At 43.4% G+C, this 16,527-nt stretch overlaps 1 protein-coding gene across 5 annotated transcripts in view; it reads left to right on the top strand.

Moving 5' to 3' along the window:
- The first annotated feature begins 1,021 nt into the window (after positions 1-1,021).
- The window catches only part of LOC130406671 (rho GTPase-activating protein 42), a 76,277-nt gene continuing 60,771 nt past the window's right edge, over positions 1,022-16,527 (top strand). For all 5 annotated transcript variants that reach the window (XM_056612350.1, XM_056612355.1, XM_056612354.1 and 2 more), the window contains exons 1-3: positions 1,022-1,129; positions 1,698-1,808; positions 2,834-5,689. In XM_056612350.1, the coding sequence (XP_056468325.1) occupies positions 5,536-5,689 (154 nt within the window). In that variant the 5' untranslated portion in view covers positions 1,022-1,129; positions 1,698-1,808; positions 2,834-5,535. The remainder of the gene's footprint in view (positions 1,130-1,697; positions 1,809-2,833; positions 5,690-16,527) is intronic.

Raw genomic sequence — 16,527 nt, 5'->3', positions numbered from 1 at the left:
AATTACCATCAGCGGTGGATGCAAATAAAGATGAGCGAGCACGGCTTGGGCACGGCTCGTGCGCGGCTCGTGCACGGCTCGTGGGCGGCGCTGCGCAATGAGCAATTAGTAGCACACTAATTTGCGGTAAGGGCTCCTGTCACTTACAACCAATTGGCATAACAAGGAAAAAGCACGTTATCTACAGCCCCGGACTGATGGGGCTAGACGACCTCATTTAAAGTCGGCCTTGGTGGAAAAAAAAGACTTAATCACTTGATACGCCGTAGGAACCGGCCCAAAAATTACATCATCACGAGGGTCTCTATTGTGCCATTTTCTGTTTACGCAGTACTCATATGACGATTGTAAATTACATTTAAGTGGCTATCTCTTCACATTAGGAAATTCAGTCGCGCACCCTAGGTACCCCCTACAAACATGACAGCCTCCTCCACTGAAAAGAAAACAACTTTTTGACAGAAATATCTGAATTAAGAATGAAAGCTATTTCTTTGGTTTCCATGACAACATAGAGGGTTGTTGAGTGTAGACACAGTTAAAGTGGTTTCCTTGATTGATTTGCTTTATAATTTAGGTCAATGCGATGAGTATTTTTAGTTTGCTAATTGCCTGCAAAGCGAGCGACTCTGTGTAATTTGTAGTATTAAATAGGCCAAGTAAGGACCTATCGATCAAATGATCACGTGAATAATGATATACCTGTATTCTTTCCACGTGCAGACAAATGCGCTGTGCAATTGTAACACGACTGACACTTGGAATGTAGCCTTTCTACCGTTGATCGATATACATCCTGCTATATTTCCCAGAGGAATTGCTGCGGCCAACGCGGTACAGACACTGGTTGCTGAAAGCTGGCACCAGTCTCAGGCTAGAGCAGTTATTACAAATGTCAACGGTAACGATTGTCAACCCCCGACACCTTCACTCACCATATGAGGGTGGCGTGTCGGCCATCTTGCTGCCCTTTTAGCTCGGAGGACTTCGTTATCGTCTGATCGCGTCTGCGCTCAGCTGCTTCCACTCTGCAGAGAGTTAGCCAATGAGGAGTGTGGCAGCAGCCGCTAATGTGTCCACTACAGCATTCTAGCATCGGGCTTACAGGTCAACAGGGCACATTGTAACGGTAAGGACCAGGAGGAGAGCAGGAGAGCACCAATACACACATACAACACACCCCTCTCCGATACACACACAAATACAAGCACAAATGCACGTTGATACGCACACCTCTCTGATACACGCACAAATACAAACTGACCCACCTCTCTGACACACAACCTAATACACACCTCTCTAATGCACACATTAAGACAAACACAAATACACATTGGTACATTACACCCACACTAATACACGCTCCTCTCTGATACACAAACCTCACCTCTTACACAACGCACACAATAATACATAGCTCTCTAGCACACCACCACACACACATAAACACTGATGCATGCCCATACAGATTAAAACACACTTAAAACCTTATCATCACTGACATAAAAGAAACACAGACTGCAGAGCTATTCCGTATTTACTGATATCCAACCGCTCATCGATCTATATATATATATATATATATGTATATATATATATATACATGCACACATTAGGCAGCTTGTCAATATCTATGAGATCCAGCTGTGGAACCTGAGCCCTGTTTGCCAGTTGAACCAGTGCTCCGGTTCCTCCAGAGCCGAGCAGGTCTGTGTGTCCCAGTCAGGAGCAGCCGTGGACTGGGGAGTAGAGAGAGGAGGAGCGCAGCGATGGGAGCTCCAGGTCTCCCCGCTCTTCCAACACCCTCAGTAAGTGAAAGATGTCTCACTCACTTAGCCTCTGTGCAGTCAGTCATCTGTAAGTGTATAACTTGTTTTTTTTTGTCGTTGCACATGTGTGTACAATAGACGCACGCTTGTTTTAGTGTGTGGGAATGTGTTTCTCTGATATGAGTGTATGTGAATATGTGTGTATGTGTATGTGTGTGAATATGAAGGTGGAATGTGTATGGATTGTGTGTGTGTGTGTGTGTGTGTGGATATGTGTGTATGTGTATGCGTGTGATCGCACACTCATGTATTTCTTCAAGTTTATTTGATTGAGTTCAGTTGTTTGTGTGCATATGACCATGTTTGAATATCTGTTTACGGACGTCTGTGTTCTTCCCTCCCGCTGCGTGCGCGGTATTTAACAGGCGGGTGCTTTTGCGCGACAACCCGGGTGCTTCCATGACTAACACGACAACGTCCAACGTTCAAGCTGTACAAGCTGAAAGGACACCTCTGAACACGGACTTGTTGTTGTGCCCCAGAATCACTCTCCCTTACATGACGCAGCCCAAACCACAGTTGTCCCACTCAGAGCTGTGTTTGTGTTCGGATGCCACGGGTTGGCTTGAGATCACCTGTCGACTCTATCCAGCCTCCCTGCTTCACACACTGAGCTTAAATTAGGTCCAGCAGTGCATTCTGGGTCAGTGTTGCAGGGCTCCAACCATGTACCCCAGAGGGGGGAAGTACGTGAGCCTGTTCCAGAGAGTACTGGTAGAGTTAGATTACGCATTATTATCCACTCAAAACAAAGATGACATCAACGTAAAATACATACACTAGCTAGCTTTAGCTCCGTCTGGAAGAAGACACTCGGACACAGCGAGCTATGTCCGGGTTCGTAATTCCAACGCTGTCGTCTCAGGCCCCTCTCCTTCATCTCTCATCCAATCTCGGCCTCATGCATTAAACAGGAGTAGGATTTCGCGCCAACGAGCAGTGTGTCTATTCATCTCTCATTCACGCTTGTCTCTGTTGTTTTCATTCCCCTCCATCCCCTACAGCCCTGAGATTAAGCTCCGCCTCTCTACGGAGGAGGAGATGGCGTCCTCCGGGGCCAGGGAATTCCACCCATAGTCACCGGCGCCAGTGTCTAGACAGCGGAGGGGGATTCATCTTCAGGCAGCCCGGGATCTACCGTCCCCATGAAGAATAATGTGATGGTGTCTAATCCCCAAATGTGTTGTCAAGAAATGTTTGGTTTTTCATTTTTGTTACTCGTCTCTGCTGATTTGAATATGAGTTGAATTTGTTGAACTTGTAGATTGTTTATTGTGGCTGGTCGATAATGTTAAGTAATGTCGATAATGTACAATTTCTTGCATTTTAAATGCCTAAGCCACCAGAGCATTAAGAAATTATGCTACATGATAAAAAGGCCTATAAAGATTGTTTTAAGGAAAGAAATGTAGTGGTTGGCTGTGGATGAAGGGGTAAACAACGTGACTTTGATATAGATGTTGCTTTGGCATACTTACAAAACAAAAATAATTACAACTCAATTTGTTTCATATTATAATATAAATATATATGTCTATGTATTCATGCTCAACGTTAACTGTCTACACTGCTTCACAAAGGCAACCCTTTCAGCTCAGCCTCACCCCATATCATACTTAAAGCTAAAAGTCTATAGTCTCCCTCAGCAAACAGAGGAGATGTTCCTCTCCATTACGACGAAGACAGATTGATGACTCCCCAGATGCCTGAGGGGCTCACTAGGTGCAGAAACATAAAAACAAACTAGATCCTCCATTTCCATAAAGCACAGAGAATGTAAATTATTGAAATTAACATCATTTAAATTGCTCTAAATATCTAAATAAGTTATTAAAGTTATTTAGATGTTAACTGCTCGGCTAATGGGCTGAATATTGCTTCCTCTTGAGCATGAAACAGAGGAAGTTTTCCCCTGTAAAACTTTATTTGACGATGGTCTTATTCCAGTAGGGATGACCCTGCTCGTAATAATTAATTTCTGTTATTTGTTCGGACCCGTGCACGGCCTCACGTTGAGGCGTATAAAAACCACAAATCCAATATATCTGGAGCTCCCTGGGCAGCCAACGTTAAAACACACTTTAAAGCCAACATAACACATTGTCCAGCAAAATATAAACAGCTAAGAGATGTAGACAATTAAAATATGTTCTTACAAAAACCATAAGACAAAGTCACGTGTGAAAAAGGCTGAGGATATACAGTTTGTTCCTCCTTAGCAGTGTACTAGTCGTGTATCCCCTACTGAATATGCGTTATTCATAATAAACACATAATGCTGCGTTACTATTGGCCCTAAAAAATGATGCTCTAATCTGATTGGATACTGAGTCTGTGAGAAACTGGATGTAAGGGTCAGTTGATGCTTGCACTGCTTAAGTAGAGCCGCGAAGAAACCATGGTATGAGTCTGTAATAAACCAGATGAATTTATTCAAACACCTCGTTGACCTGAATATTATCGTCATAGGCACACTGTGTGCAAGACCTGAAAAATAGTTGAGTCGGGCATCTAGCAGGCCTAGCATTATTACATTTGCAGCATAATTGCTGGTTGTTTATGTTCAAGCAGCCCCTTCTCGTACCCACCGGATCGTCATTAATTCACGTGTTGGCATGCCGCACCTTCATCCTCTGTCACAAGCTTCAACCTAACGACCTATTTAGCAAGGTATTAATTAAGATGCATGGTTCCTCCTCTGCTGGGACAATGTAATGCAAAACATATTTAACATGCAACATATGTGTCATGACTTTTTAAATGGTATCATCACTTGTTGTGATTAGGCCTATCATAAAAGACAAGTGCGGATGATAATCATAATCAGAAGCAGCAGCTGTAAAACGGGTTATAAATAACTCAATACACAAGAGCACTCCTGGAATCCTCGTGTGTCAATTGCTTCAAACAAAGATGTGTTTAATTCCAGAACTAACCCATAGTCAACAGTTTCATCCCATGGCCAGGTTTCTGAATGAGGTTGCATACAAATGAACATTGAGTGATGGACTAACACACATTGGATGAGGATGCGGAGATAATGAGCTTGGGAGTTAAAGATGAAACTTCATTGTCGTCAGGTGGGCACAGAGAGAAGAAAGAGCAGCAGTCAGTAGGAATGGCGATGCAATGCTTACATTTCTATAATTTCTTTTATATAAAATTGGAATATCTTATTTTTCCCTAACCTCTTACTTGTATTTGTTATCTTGTTTTTCTTGTGTATTCCTTTTTTAAGTTTGAATACTTAACCCATAGGCCTACTCAGGCATTCTAGCGGTAGGCCTTATAGTAGCCTAAGTAATAGAGATTTTTTTATTATTATCAGGAAACAATTTAATAATTGAAAAGCCTACGAGGTTTTTAAACCCAAACAAAAAACAAACATCTAACAAACAAAAACCCATGGAGGTTTGCAGATCAACTTTGAAAGTAGTCTTTGGGGGTTGTGAGTCCTTTTTTAAACTGATCCAACAATTAAACTGAACAGCATCTAACCAGCAGGAGTCACACGGGGTCCGCTGCTGCAGAGGGAGATGAACGCAAAGCGGAAGTCAGAGGAAAAAGGACTGTTTCACAAAAGTAAACCAAACTTTGACAAAGCTTTTTGGGGGGCCGATATCGCACCGGCAGTCCGTGATGAGAGCAGACACGGTTCACACACAGACCCGCCGTGTTTAACCCTCGTCTAAACCGACTCAGTGAGATGGGACTCCCTACTCTGGAATTCAGTGATTCTTTCCTGGATAGTCCGGATTTCAGAGAGCGCCTGAAATGCCATGAATTCGAGTTGGAGAGGACGAATAAATTCATCAAAGATCTGATCAAAGATGGGAATATGCTGATCACGGCGTTTAAGAGTGAGTAGCTGATCTCAGACCTGTTCTACCAGAAACAGCAATGCCATTAATGAAAAGTTTGGTTAAGTTGATAAACTTTTTATTATTGTAATGAATTGACAGCAGAGCATACAAATCATGCAGCCTAACACACAAAATACACACAACGGTGCATTGTTTGCGGTCAAAAAGCCACCTAATTGTGCTAAACAATAGAAGAGTTTTAGGTTTTTAGCATTTTCTGAAGGATCCGTGAAATCAGTCACATCTTTTTGAAGTGGAGATAGAACAAACACCCTGCAGGCATGACGATCCCCAGCCGATAGGATCAGTGGGCTGTACCTGATCCGACCGCTATCACGTCTCCTCGATCAGTCTCCGAAACACACGGACACTACTAGCTAGAACGGATGAATCCCTTCTACTTTCTCCCAGCATGACGTCTCTGCGTTCTATATTTCTCTGTTATTAAGTCCTGCATCATTCAGAGTAAACATGCACACTCGCACCACAACTTGAGGTTTCTGGCCAAATGCTAGGAATGAGTGAACTTTAGGATGGATAACGTGGTTCAGCCTTTCTTTAGGCCTACATTCCTATAGACCTAATAAGTAATCGGGAGTTAATATTTATCTTCATGTGTTTTTATACTAGTCAATACCAGGAAGGATTTCACCTAAAAACCTTAGTTATTTAAGGATATATATATACTATGCCTAATTTATTATGTAATGTCACCAGAACAATAATAATCTTACGATTATGATTATTAAATGCAGTCTTTTCTTGATTTCTTAAAGTTTCAAATCATTCTGCAGAATAATTACATTTCCTTGTTTTTCAAGACTCCTATGCAAACATTCAGGAATGGGGTCAAATTATTCGAGAGTGGTACAGATGTATCCACAGTTCAGTAGCTCCTCAGATTTTTCTGTCTCAGATGTTTGTCAGCAGTGTGTCGTGGAGTTATTAAGGAGATGGTTTGTGACGCTTCGCTGGGCCTTTGTCTCCAGCGTTGACAACTGCTTCAGTAACACCACCACACTCCACCTATCGCATGTCAATCAAAAACTCACACTCACTGGCCGACCAGGGCCCTTTTAAATGAATCACCAGACACAGTAAGGATGAAATCCATCCATTAATTTAGTAATATGTTCATTGATACATCCTTCTTCTATCTACCTATCCATGTATCATTCATCCATTTATCCAATAATTGCTCCATCTGTCCACCATTTCTGTTCATCCATTCACCATCAATTGATTTACTAAATTAACGTGTTCATTCAAAATGAGGGAAGTGTTGAAGCAAACTACTTGAGATTGGGCGCCACTTCGTACCAAATCCACTAATCCCCAGTGGGTGTCTGGGTTACCCAGCGCAGACTCCATGCTTAGCGATTGGTTAGCTAAACAGTGTGCGGTGCTAAACGCAACATTAGCATAAGTAAATATTCACACAAACTCATCACAGTGTGATTTCACGGTTACATTCTGTAGCACAAATTGTGTTTATTTATTTCCTTTCAAGAAGGCAATTTCAGGCCTTTAAACGCCATTAGAATGAAGAGGTGTTTTTTTTTTTTCTTCCAAAGCGTAACCTCATTCTGTCAGGGAATCATAATGTGCAAATTAACATGACTTATAATAACTTGGCATTATTGTGTTGTCTTTGGTTCAGCCTGTGGAAATGGGGACACGGGACAGTATAGCCTGATAGAGTTTGCCTCCCAGCTCATAGTCTCTGGGTTTGACCCCCCTCGTCCACTACCGGTGTAGGCAATCTTGACCTGTGGGCTATACTACGAACCTCGGCTGAACATACCCAGGCTTTCTTGGGAAAACCTGGATCGACAGGGACGCAACTCGCGATCAGAGTCAAATGGTACTATGACGCTCACTTGGGATTCGATTAGTCAAGCCAGGTTTTCCGCTTTAGGTTCAATGCGCGTTCACGTGAAAGGGGTGTTTATCGCGTCATTTTACTCACCTTTACAAACTGGATCAAGGGCAGTCTATTTCACTCAAGAGGAACAGATAGTCTTAATGACCTCATGGGAGGAGTTCAAAAATCAGATAACAGCTAGGGGCAACACAGTTGCACATAATAAGCCAAGGGGGGGGGGGGGGGGTGCTGGCAAAAAAAAGTGTAGATGTGAAAGTGAAAAGATTCTCCATATTGTCTACAAAATAACTGCCAAATGCAGAATTGTTCACCATTAATCCTAATAGAGTGTTGATTTCAAAAGGCATAAGCAACATCCAACCTGCCTTATTCTATAATTTAGGGAATTCTCTTTAAATACACCCTATGTAAGAAATGTATGGCATATGTTTTCAACCTCTGAGAGTTAGCGGCGGTGGCGAGAGAATACCCTCTGATGAGAGCCTGTATCTCTCATACAGAATATTCTCAGGCAATGCCAAGGAAACGTTCCCAGGAGAGCCTTTGTCGGAGAGACCCCTGTACGATACCGGCTCCGGGGTCCACGGGAACAGCCACAAATGGTGACACCATTGTGAAAGGAGGGGCTAGGAAGCTGCGCACGCCGATCTGACCCGATAAACTTAGCTGAAAACCTGCTCCTGACCAGGTTTGGTTGAGCGCATGAGTCACCATGGTGATACAGCGAGGAGCTCTAAAAGAGAGCGACTTTCTGTCCCAGCTAACCCAGGCTTTGAGCGCAACATACCTTGCTAACCCACTAATCGAGGTTCGTAGTACAGGGCACTGGATACCAAATTGAAAACTGCTCCTTGAAGTTCAATTGAGTAGAATTTGTATCAGGTGATGAAGTTCCTTAATAGATGTATACATTGTATAAAAACGTTATTTTAACTTTTTTAACTTTAAAATGATAGGTCATAGTTTAAAGCTAAAGGTCCTATTACATTGAACACGGTTGTTCACAGATGTATTGTCTAAACCCTATCTGCTTATTAATGCCTCCGTGTCTCTGTGCTTTCTAAACCCAACCGGCTCCTAAAAACATGTCTCTGTACTGCCTAACCCCTACCTGCTCCTAAAAACATGTCTCTTATCCCTACCTGTACCTTAATTTCATGTCCAGCACAGTACAGCTAACTTCCAGGTCCTTTATGTTCGTTCAACATATTCCCTTGCCATACGCAAACCACTGCCAGACCAACAACCCAATGCTTTTTATTTTCGGAACCAATACGTCTGACTCCTTCTTCCGTTTCTGAGCTGAACTCCACACGTATAAACTCGCTTTGGCGATTCAGGGTTTTATTTTGCTCTCTTTCCGGCTCCCTGCCTCCTTCAAGATACAAAAACACACAGCTCATCATACGTCACACACACTCACCACGAGAATGGTCAGCCTGGAAGAGGAAGCGTGTGACGTATGTTTTTAAAAATATATATTTCTTGTCTTCTTGTGTATTTTTTGTGTTTCTGTGCGAGGGAGAGCGCCAGAAGAGAGGGAGTGAAGCAAAGCACCAGAGCCAGTCTCCTGCCGGCATGCCAAATATTAACAATAACATTTCGAAGCACAAGCATCCTGCCACCATATCAAGTTAATTATTTGTATAACCCTTAATAACAGTCCGAAAGAAGAGGGATTCCTCCTTCCAAGGATGGTTAGGACTGCTGTAGGTTCCGAACAGGCAGACAGGAAAAACACAAAGCTTATGTAGGAAAATAGAACATGAGCTCAGTGATAGAATTAGAAACCTTGAGATAGACAGTGTGTGAACAGAATCACATTAGCGTATCTTCGTCCCATTAACATATTTCCGCCCCTCCCTCGATCCCTTGTCGTGCCAGTGTGCCACGGGATCTGGTGTTTGATAAGATCCAATCCCCCGGTGCTGAGTGTGCCCAAGTGGCACTGTTCTGAATAGGATTGTAGGTTCACCTGCAGGCCACACCTGGTGTACATATCTACGCCTGATACGAGTGCCGTGCTGCTTATTATTCCAACCACAACACTCTAATCAACTTGTTTGTGATGAAAGCTCAAAAGAACCAAGACACCGGCCCAATGAGCCGCTATTTATTCATTTGTTTGGCTTTGTCTTTCTTTTATTTGTTCCTTGCCCATGATTATTCTTCTGGGCGCATAGCCATGACACCCAACGATATTTGATATTGCATATTCTATTCTGGTATATGTTTTAATAAGTTATGTCATCACCGTTATTTGAGATTCGATTTGATTTATATTCTGCGTTTTTATTACAAACATCAATACTTTTATTGACTATTCTATGCTACTCTATGATGTCATTCAAATTATATGATACCTTGTCCAAAGTCACCAACATTATTTAAGAGTGCATCTGCCTCTGGATTTCTTCTTTTCTTCTCCATAGGCATTGGGTCTGTTCTAGTCATAGAAGAGGAAAGTGTAGAATGTGAGATTGGTGAAGTGATTCAGAATACCAGAGCCAACATTGGCTCAGGGCTATATGCGTGTGTGTGTGTGTGTGTGTGTGTTTACACTCTGTGTGCACACTGTGTACTTGCTGCAGAGTTTCCGCTGTTTACAGAGACCACCGTCGACTGGAGACACACCGAGATGAGATATAAAAACCATGCTGGGACTCAGGCTTACGTTTTGAACACACACACACACACACACACACACACACACACACACACACACACACACACACACACACACACACACACACACACACACACACACACACACACACACACACACACAGGCATGCAGTGCTCACACATGGATTCAGAGAAGACCTGTTTCACATCCCTGGTTGCCCTTGAGCAAAGCTCTTATCTGTTGGTTCACTCAGTGGTGGTTCTGCAGTCCCCATGCATACTGTATATACGGATGTACACTGCACTTGTACTGTAGATTGTGCCTATGCACTAGACTATACCAGCTGTTACCGTAAGTTGATTTATCCATAATACATCTTCAAAAATTTTAATTGGTCTGTAATTGGACACTCAACCTTTATAAATGTATTTTAGCAGACTCGTATCCACAGCAACCTACAAGTGAGGCAGTGAACAACAAAGACATACCTTCGCCTGGTCGTACAACAGAGGCCTTTCCAAGGTGTGTGTGTGTGTGTGTGTGTGTGTGTGTGTGTGTGTGTGTGTGTGTGTGTGTGTGTGTGTGTGTGTGTGTGTGTGTGTGTGTGTGTGTGTGTGTGTGTGTGTGTGTGTGTGTGTGTGTGTGTGTGTGTGTTAGGAGGGTAGTGTGACGGGGGTAGGCCAGAGGTGTCCGTGGAGAACACCACTTATTCAGACGGCCCCCTGGGGCCACCTGGCTAACGCTGGGTGACAAAGTGATAAGGCAGGCACCAACATCTTACCCTGCCTCTCACCGCGAGTGTAGCAAGAAGTAGGCCAGGGGAGGAACCCAGGTTCATAGGAGCAGACAGGGCTTATAAATATCCTGGACTAATATCTCTGCTCCCATGCACACCCCTGAAGCTACAAGGTGCATGGACGGAATATATAGAAGCTGCTGGGATATTATGGGATGATTCAGTGTTCCTGGTCTTGAAGGCAGGATAAGTCAGAGTGGTAAAAGGGTGTGGTTTTATTGGACCCGCTTCCCGTTGAGTGAATTATAGCAGTTCATTTCTCAAAACAAGACGATGGATCAATCTCAAACTTTTTTTATAGAGCGCTTTTCGTTCAAAACATCTTTACAAAGGACTTGTCAAAGTGAAACAAGCCACCAAGAACAAGAAATTAGTAAAAATAACTGGGAAGAGAGAGACATTTGAGAGGTGGAATTAATCAGAAAAGTGCTGCAAATTAAGTGATTAAAGGAAAGCTAAACCGAAAAACAAACGTTCATGATTCACTGTCAACATTTTCTATACTAAGATTCTTGATAATTTGTAAACAATGTAAATAGCGTTGGATACCGCGTGAAAACATCATCAATATTGTTGTTGACAGAATGCTCTGCACGCCAACCTACTCAGACACCGGCAATTCGGAGGCGCGGTGTGCGTTCTGCTATAGCGCACTTCGTAATAAAGCTAGGCTATTAGCGATGAGGAAAATCACTGTCACTGCGTAGCATCGCCAACCGCCCTACCCCCCCACCCACCCCTAGCTAAAGATATCTGTTTGAATTCTCTTTACGCCTGTCATAATGAAGGCACCCTGTGTTTAAAGAGGTGTTTGCGCGTGTTTATGCTCATCAATGTGAAGATTTAAGGCACTTAAATGCCCCCGCTAATGAGTATTGCGTGGTACTGTAATGAGGGCGGAGGGCTGGGTGCTGGGGGGGCTCTCGATGTAGCTAAGAGGGTTAGCCGTTTGTTTGTTTGTTTGTTCGTCTGAGTACACATGATGTTGAGAAAGGCTCAGCCACAGGAAGTGTGCTGTAAACACACTCTCGTACACACTCTCCCCCCGGCCTGACATCATTTAGGCTGTTTGGTCCGACCATGTAGAGGTTTCTTTGTACTTGTGTGTATGTGTGAGTGAGTGTGCGTTTGTGTGTGTGTGTGTTTGCGCGTGATTGTGTTTATCTGTAATTCTGTTTTTGAAACAGCTTTGTGTGTGTCTGTGTTTGTATCTGTATGTTTGTGCGATTGTTTAGCGACTGAATTTTGTGTATGTGCGGGTGTGCTCGCGAGATTGTGTCTACTTCGTTTGTGAGTGCGTGTGTGTGTGTGTATGTGTGTGTGTGTGTCTGATTGTGTTCATGATTGTGTGTGTGTGTGTTTCTCTCTTATGTTTACCCCCCTCCATTCTAAGGAAGGGGAATATTCTTGGGTCTCTGGGGTCCCCACAGACAACAGATCACCATGTACGTCTCTTCTCCTCCTCCCTCCCTCTCTTCTCATCTCAGCCCTCGGTGAATCACACTCTGGGTGTAGGAGAGAGAGCTGGAAGGTTCTACTACCCCTGCGGGACATCGCCTATTCAGGGTTTTGTGTGTGTTGCTCTCTGTGTGTGTGACTGTGTGCGGACGGACGTTTTGATAAAGGGATTAGCCAGCTAGTTTTATCTCTGAAACCTTGGACAGCGCTCGCGGACAAATGTTTCGGGAATTCAAATGGGGGCGATGTGTTGCCGTAGTAACCTGGAATTCAATCTGTCACTCACACACAGAGGCAGACATTTTGTCCCCTCATTCCCTGTATCAACCGAACCTTGCGTCAGCTTCGCATCGGCTTCGGCTGATAGATATGTTTTTATTGTTATGCAATAAGGGGTAAATATTGTGACCGTGTTGCTGTTTTTCCTTATTCCTTCCTTTTTGCTTTATTTTGATTGACCTCTCTCCCTGACTTGAATCTGTCTGGTATATATATGTCTGCTGAGCAAATCATAATCCTCACCGCCCAAAATACATTTCCTCGATAGACAGACTCAGTCTTTTTGCTAGTGTGTGTGTGTGTGTGTGTGTGTGTGTGTGTGTGTGTGTGTGTGTGTGTGTGTGTGTGTGTGTGTGTGTGTGTGTGTGTGTGTGTGTGTGTGTGTGTGTGTGTGTGTGTGTGTGTGTGTGTTGGCGGTACATTTCTCTAATAAATCAAGAGGTGTTTGTGTGGAGATCCAGGTGTCTTTCTGTGGAGATCCAGGTGTCTTTCTGTGGGCTACACATTGGAAAAACCTTAAGTAACCGACTGAGTTATTATTATTATAATAACTCACTACGCCTGCCAATGTTGTATTAGTAAAGTGGGAAAGATATTTGTTCTATCTATGTGCGTGTGTTAAATCTTGTCAAATACAAAGAGAAAACACGGGTAAAGTTGTGTATTTCCCCAAATTATTTATCTTTCAACACTTTGAAAAGCAGGGGATCATTATCACAAAGATTTATTTAGGAGGGTTGTTTTTAGGTGTGTTTTTGTTTCTAGGAAAGGGATAAGTGAGCCCTTGCTTTTCGTGTGTGTAGTGACGTAAAACATTTGATGCAGTTTATTTAAAATTATTTATCATCACTGACCCTGCGGACTCATTCCACAAAAACCAACCGAATCAATGGCTGAAAAAAAGTGCCGTGCTTTCATAGCTCGGTAGGAACACTGTGTCTCTGACGGAAATCTTTCACCCGTCACATATTTGAAACCAAAAAAAAAAGATTCTCTGGAGAAACAACTAGTAAGAAAAACCACACACACACACACACACACACACACACACACACACACACACACACACACACACACACACACACACACACACACACACACACACACAGATATGCCCTGGTCGTAATTGTTTTTTCCTTTCCTGCATTTTAGCATTTCTTGAGCCATTTATATATTTCAAACCAATCATTTAGAATCTAAAAGTTATTCGTTTACGCCCTTTAAAACTCAGACGTTGTAAGTTTTAAATATAAAGAAACACAATGTGAAAAATTGCGATTAAAAAATTCTCTTATTAAGCCTACACCAGATTTACCAACGATGATTAGATATACAGTAAGTTACGACGTTCTGCGGTGCCATGAACATATTGTTTGTGCGTTGAAACCTCCAGTCTATTAACATAAATAGTTTTATAAATATATATATATATAGATATATATATAGTTGTATCTTTCCGTTTTTATAGTGGATTTCTAGCGTATTTTTTCGGAACTGTCAAAAGGCACCCTTGACCATCAGGCTAGAGTTTTCAACAACTCTTAAAATTCTCTTACAATTGGGAATTCAAACCATTTAGTGTGTCGCACACTCTTCCTTCCAGTCCTACCACTGCAGCGATGCTAAGGGGTGCTAACCCGTAGCCCTACAGGCTAACGGATGTTCCAAAGCTGTAAGCGCAGCCCGCTCAGCCTAGAATCAAGCGATTGGCTCTGGGTCCCTGGGGGGGGGGGGGGGGGGGGGGGGGCGGGGGGGGGGGGGGAAGAGTTTTCCCTCCCCCAGCCTTGGGAGACGGGTTCAGGTTCAGGGTTCTTGGATGGGGGTCCAGGGCCCCCCCCCCCCCCCACTGTATGACCCAGCGGACCCAGCGTAATCATTAGCAGGTGAGTCGGGAACTAATCTGGAGTGCTGCTCTGCTATCAGGTTTCGTAGCAAATGGAATCAAAGTGACACATAAAGCACCTCTCCTACCTCCTCTCTCCTCTCCTTCACCACCCCCCCCCCCCCCCCCTCGCCACACAGCCTGCATCAAAGACCCCCCCCCTTCCCTGTGAGGCCAGGAGAGTGTACGAGGTACATTGTTTATTTTGAAGGCAGACATCTCAACTTGAATAACGGAGTGTCTAGAGTGGCAAGGAGACAAGATGGGGGTGTCACGAGTGTACACTGTTCACCGCCCTCCATTAAATTCCAGCATGTAAATGCGTCGCAGACTTATTTACATCACGCCTCTCAAACACAAAGGCCGTACAGAGGCACGGATCGCCTTTTAAGCACCTCAAGGTAACTGCCATTAAAAGAGGATAAAAGACGAGATTTAAAAATGAAATGAAAGAAGGAACCCGACATAAAGAATGTAGGCAGAAAGGTAGAGACAAGAGAAAAGCTGTGTGCATGTGCTTATGTGTGTGGATGTAGACAAAGATGTAAAAAGTTCACCGCTGAATATAATGAGGAGCTTTGACGGAGAGTTTTGAAAAATTGTTGTTGGTTTTATTTAGAAAATATTTATTGCACACGTAGAATCGAGATTCACTAACCTGCACATGTACTCATTTGTGTTAGGCGAGATTTAAACTTGGTAGAGATTCGGGCATTGAGGACACAAGCGACAGGACAGGGGAGCAGTACCTGCATAACAAACACAAGTCATCTCCTGCTACAAACAAATCAGGTCTCGCAATATAGGAAAAAAGACAGACATGGTCCAACTAGATGAATAGCGGTTTGATGATTAACACCTTTCTCTCTCTCTCAACCTACTCTTTCACACACACGCACGCACACGCGCTCACACACACGCACACAGTCTCAAATTCTTCAATGATAATTACTGTTATTTGTGGCCTGCATTGCCGTTGTTATTTGATATCTGTCTTTCTGCATAGCTATCCGTCTGTCTGATTCTGTCTATGTCCGTAAATCTATTGGTCTTGTCTGCCTGTCCACGTGTCTCTGTCTACAGCCAACTAAATAATAGACTACATGTACCTGATAACCTACCTTTTGCAACATTCATTTGCTACTTAAACTTACATTTGAAGCAGTGACTGGTTACATATTCTCATGGCTTATTAGCCTTAGCTGCCAGCATCTGTGTGTGTGTGTGTGTGTGTGTGTGTGTGTGTGTGTGTGTGTGTGTGTGTGTGTGTGTGTGTGTGTGTGTGTGTGTGTGTGTGTGTGTGTGTGTGTGTGTGTGTGTGTGTGTGTGTGTGTGTGTGTGTGTGTGTGTGTGTGTGTGTGTGTCTGTTTAGCGAGCGATGGAATGTGGTAGTGTGCCGTTGCCCTGGAGACCATAAAGGTTCTAGCCTAGGGTCTGTCAGGGCTCTTCTCTTTCTCTCCCGTTTCCTTTTCTCAATCTCGATCTCCCTCTCTCTGTCTCTCCCACGCTCTGATTCATAGGGTTTGATTTGCATAGGAAATGTACATTTACATTGCCCAAGCAAAATAAAATATTAGGATACAAAAAATAGTCAAAACAGGATATATTTTACAGTCAAAAAAATAGAATTCAATCGAAGTAACAAAATGTGTGTGCTGTGAAAAGTGCTTAAGTAAGACTATAATAAAAAATAAAAAAGTCTGCCCAGTATATAGACCCTGGCCTGCCTTTCTGCTCTCAAGGCTCATTGTGTGGGGTTGAGAAGGCTGGAGTCAGGGGGGGGGGGGGGGGGGGGGGGGGGCATTGGCCATTGTCTCTTCAGCCTGGTTTGTGAGGTCTAATTATGGTCTGAGGAATGATACAGTACCAGAGCACTGACACGTCACGTGAGAAAGAGATCCCGCTCTGC

Source organism: Gadus chalcogrammus, chromosome 16 (genome assembly GCF_026213295.1).
Source record: "Gadus chalcogrammus isolate NIFS_2021 chromosome 16, NIFS_Gcha_1.0, whole genome shotgun sequence".
Classification (NCBI taxonomy): Eukaryota; Metazoa; Chordata; class Actinopteri; order Gadiformes; family Gadidae; genus Gadus; species Gadus chalcogrammus.
This window is presented reverse-complemented; position numbering and strand designations above follow the sequence as displayed.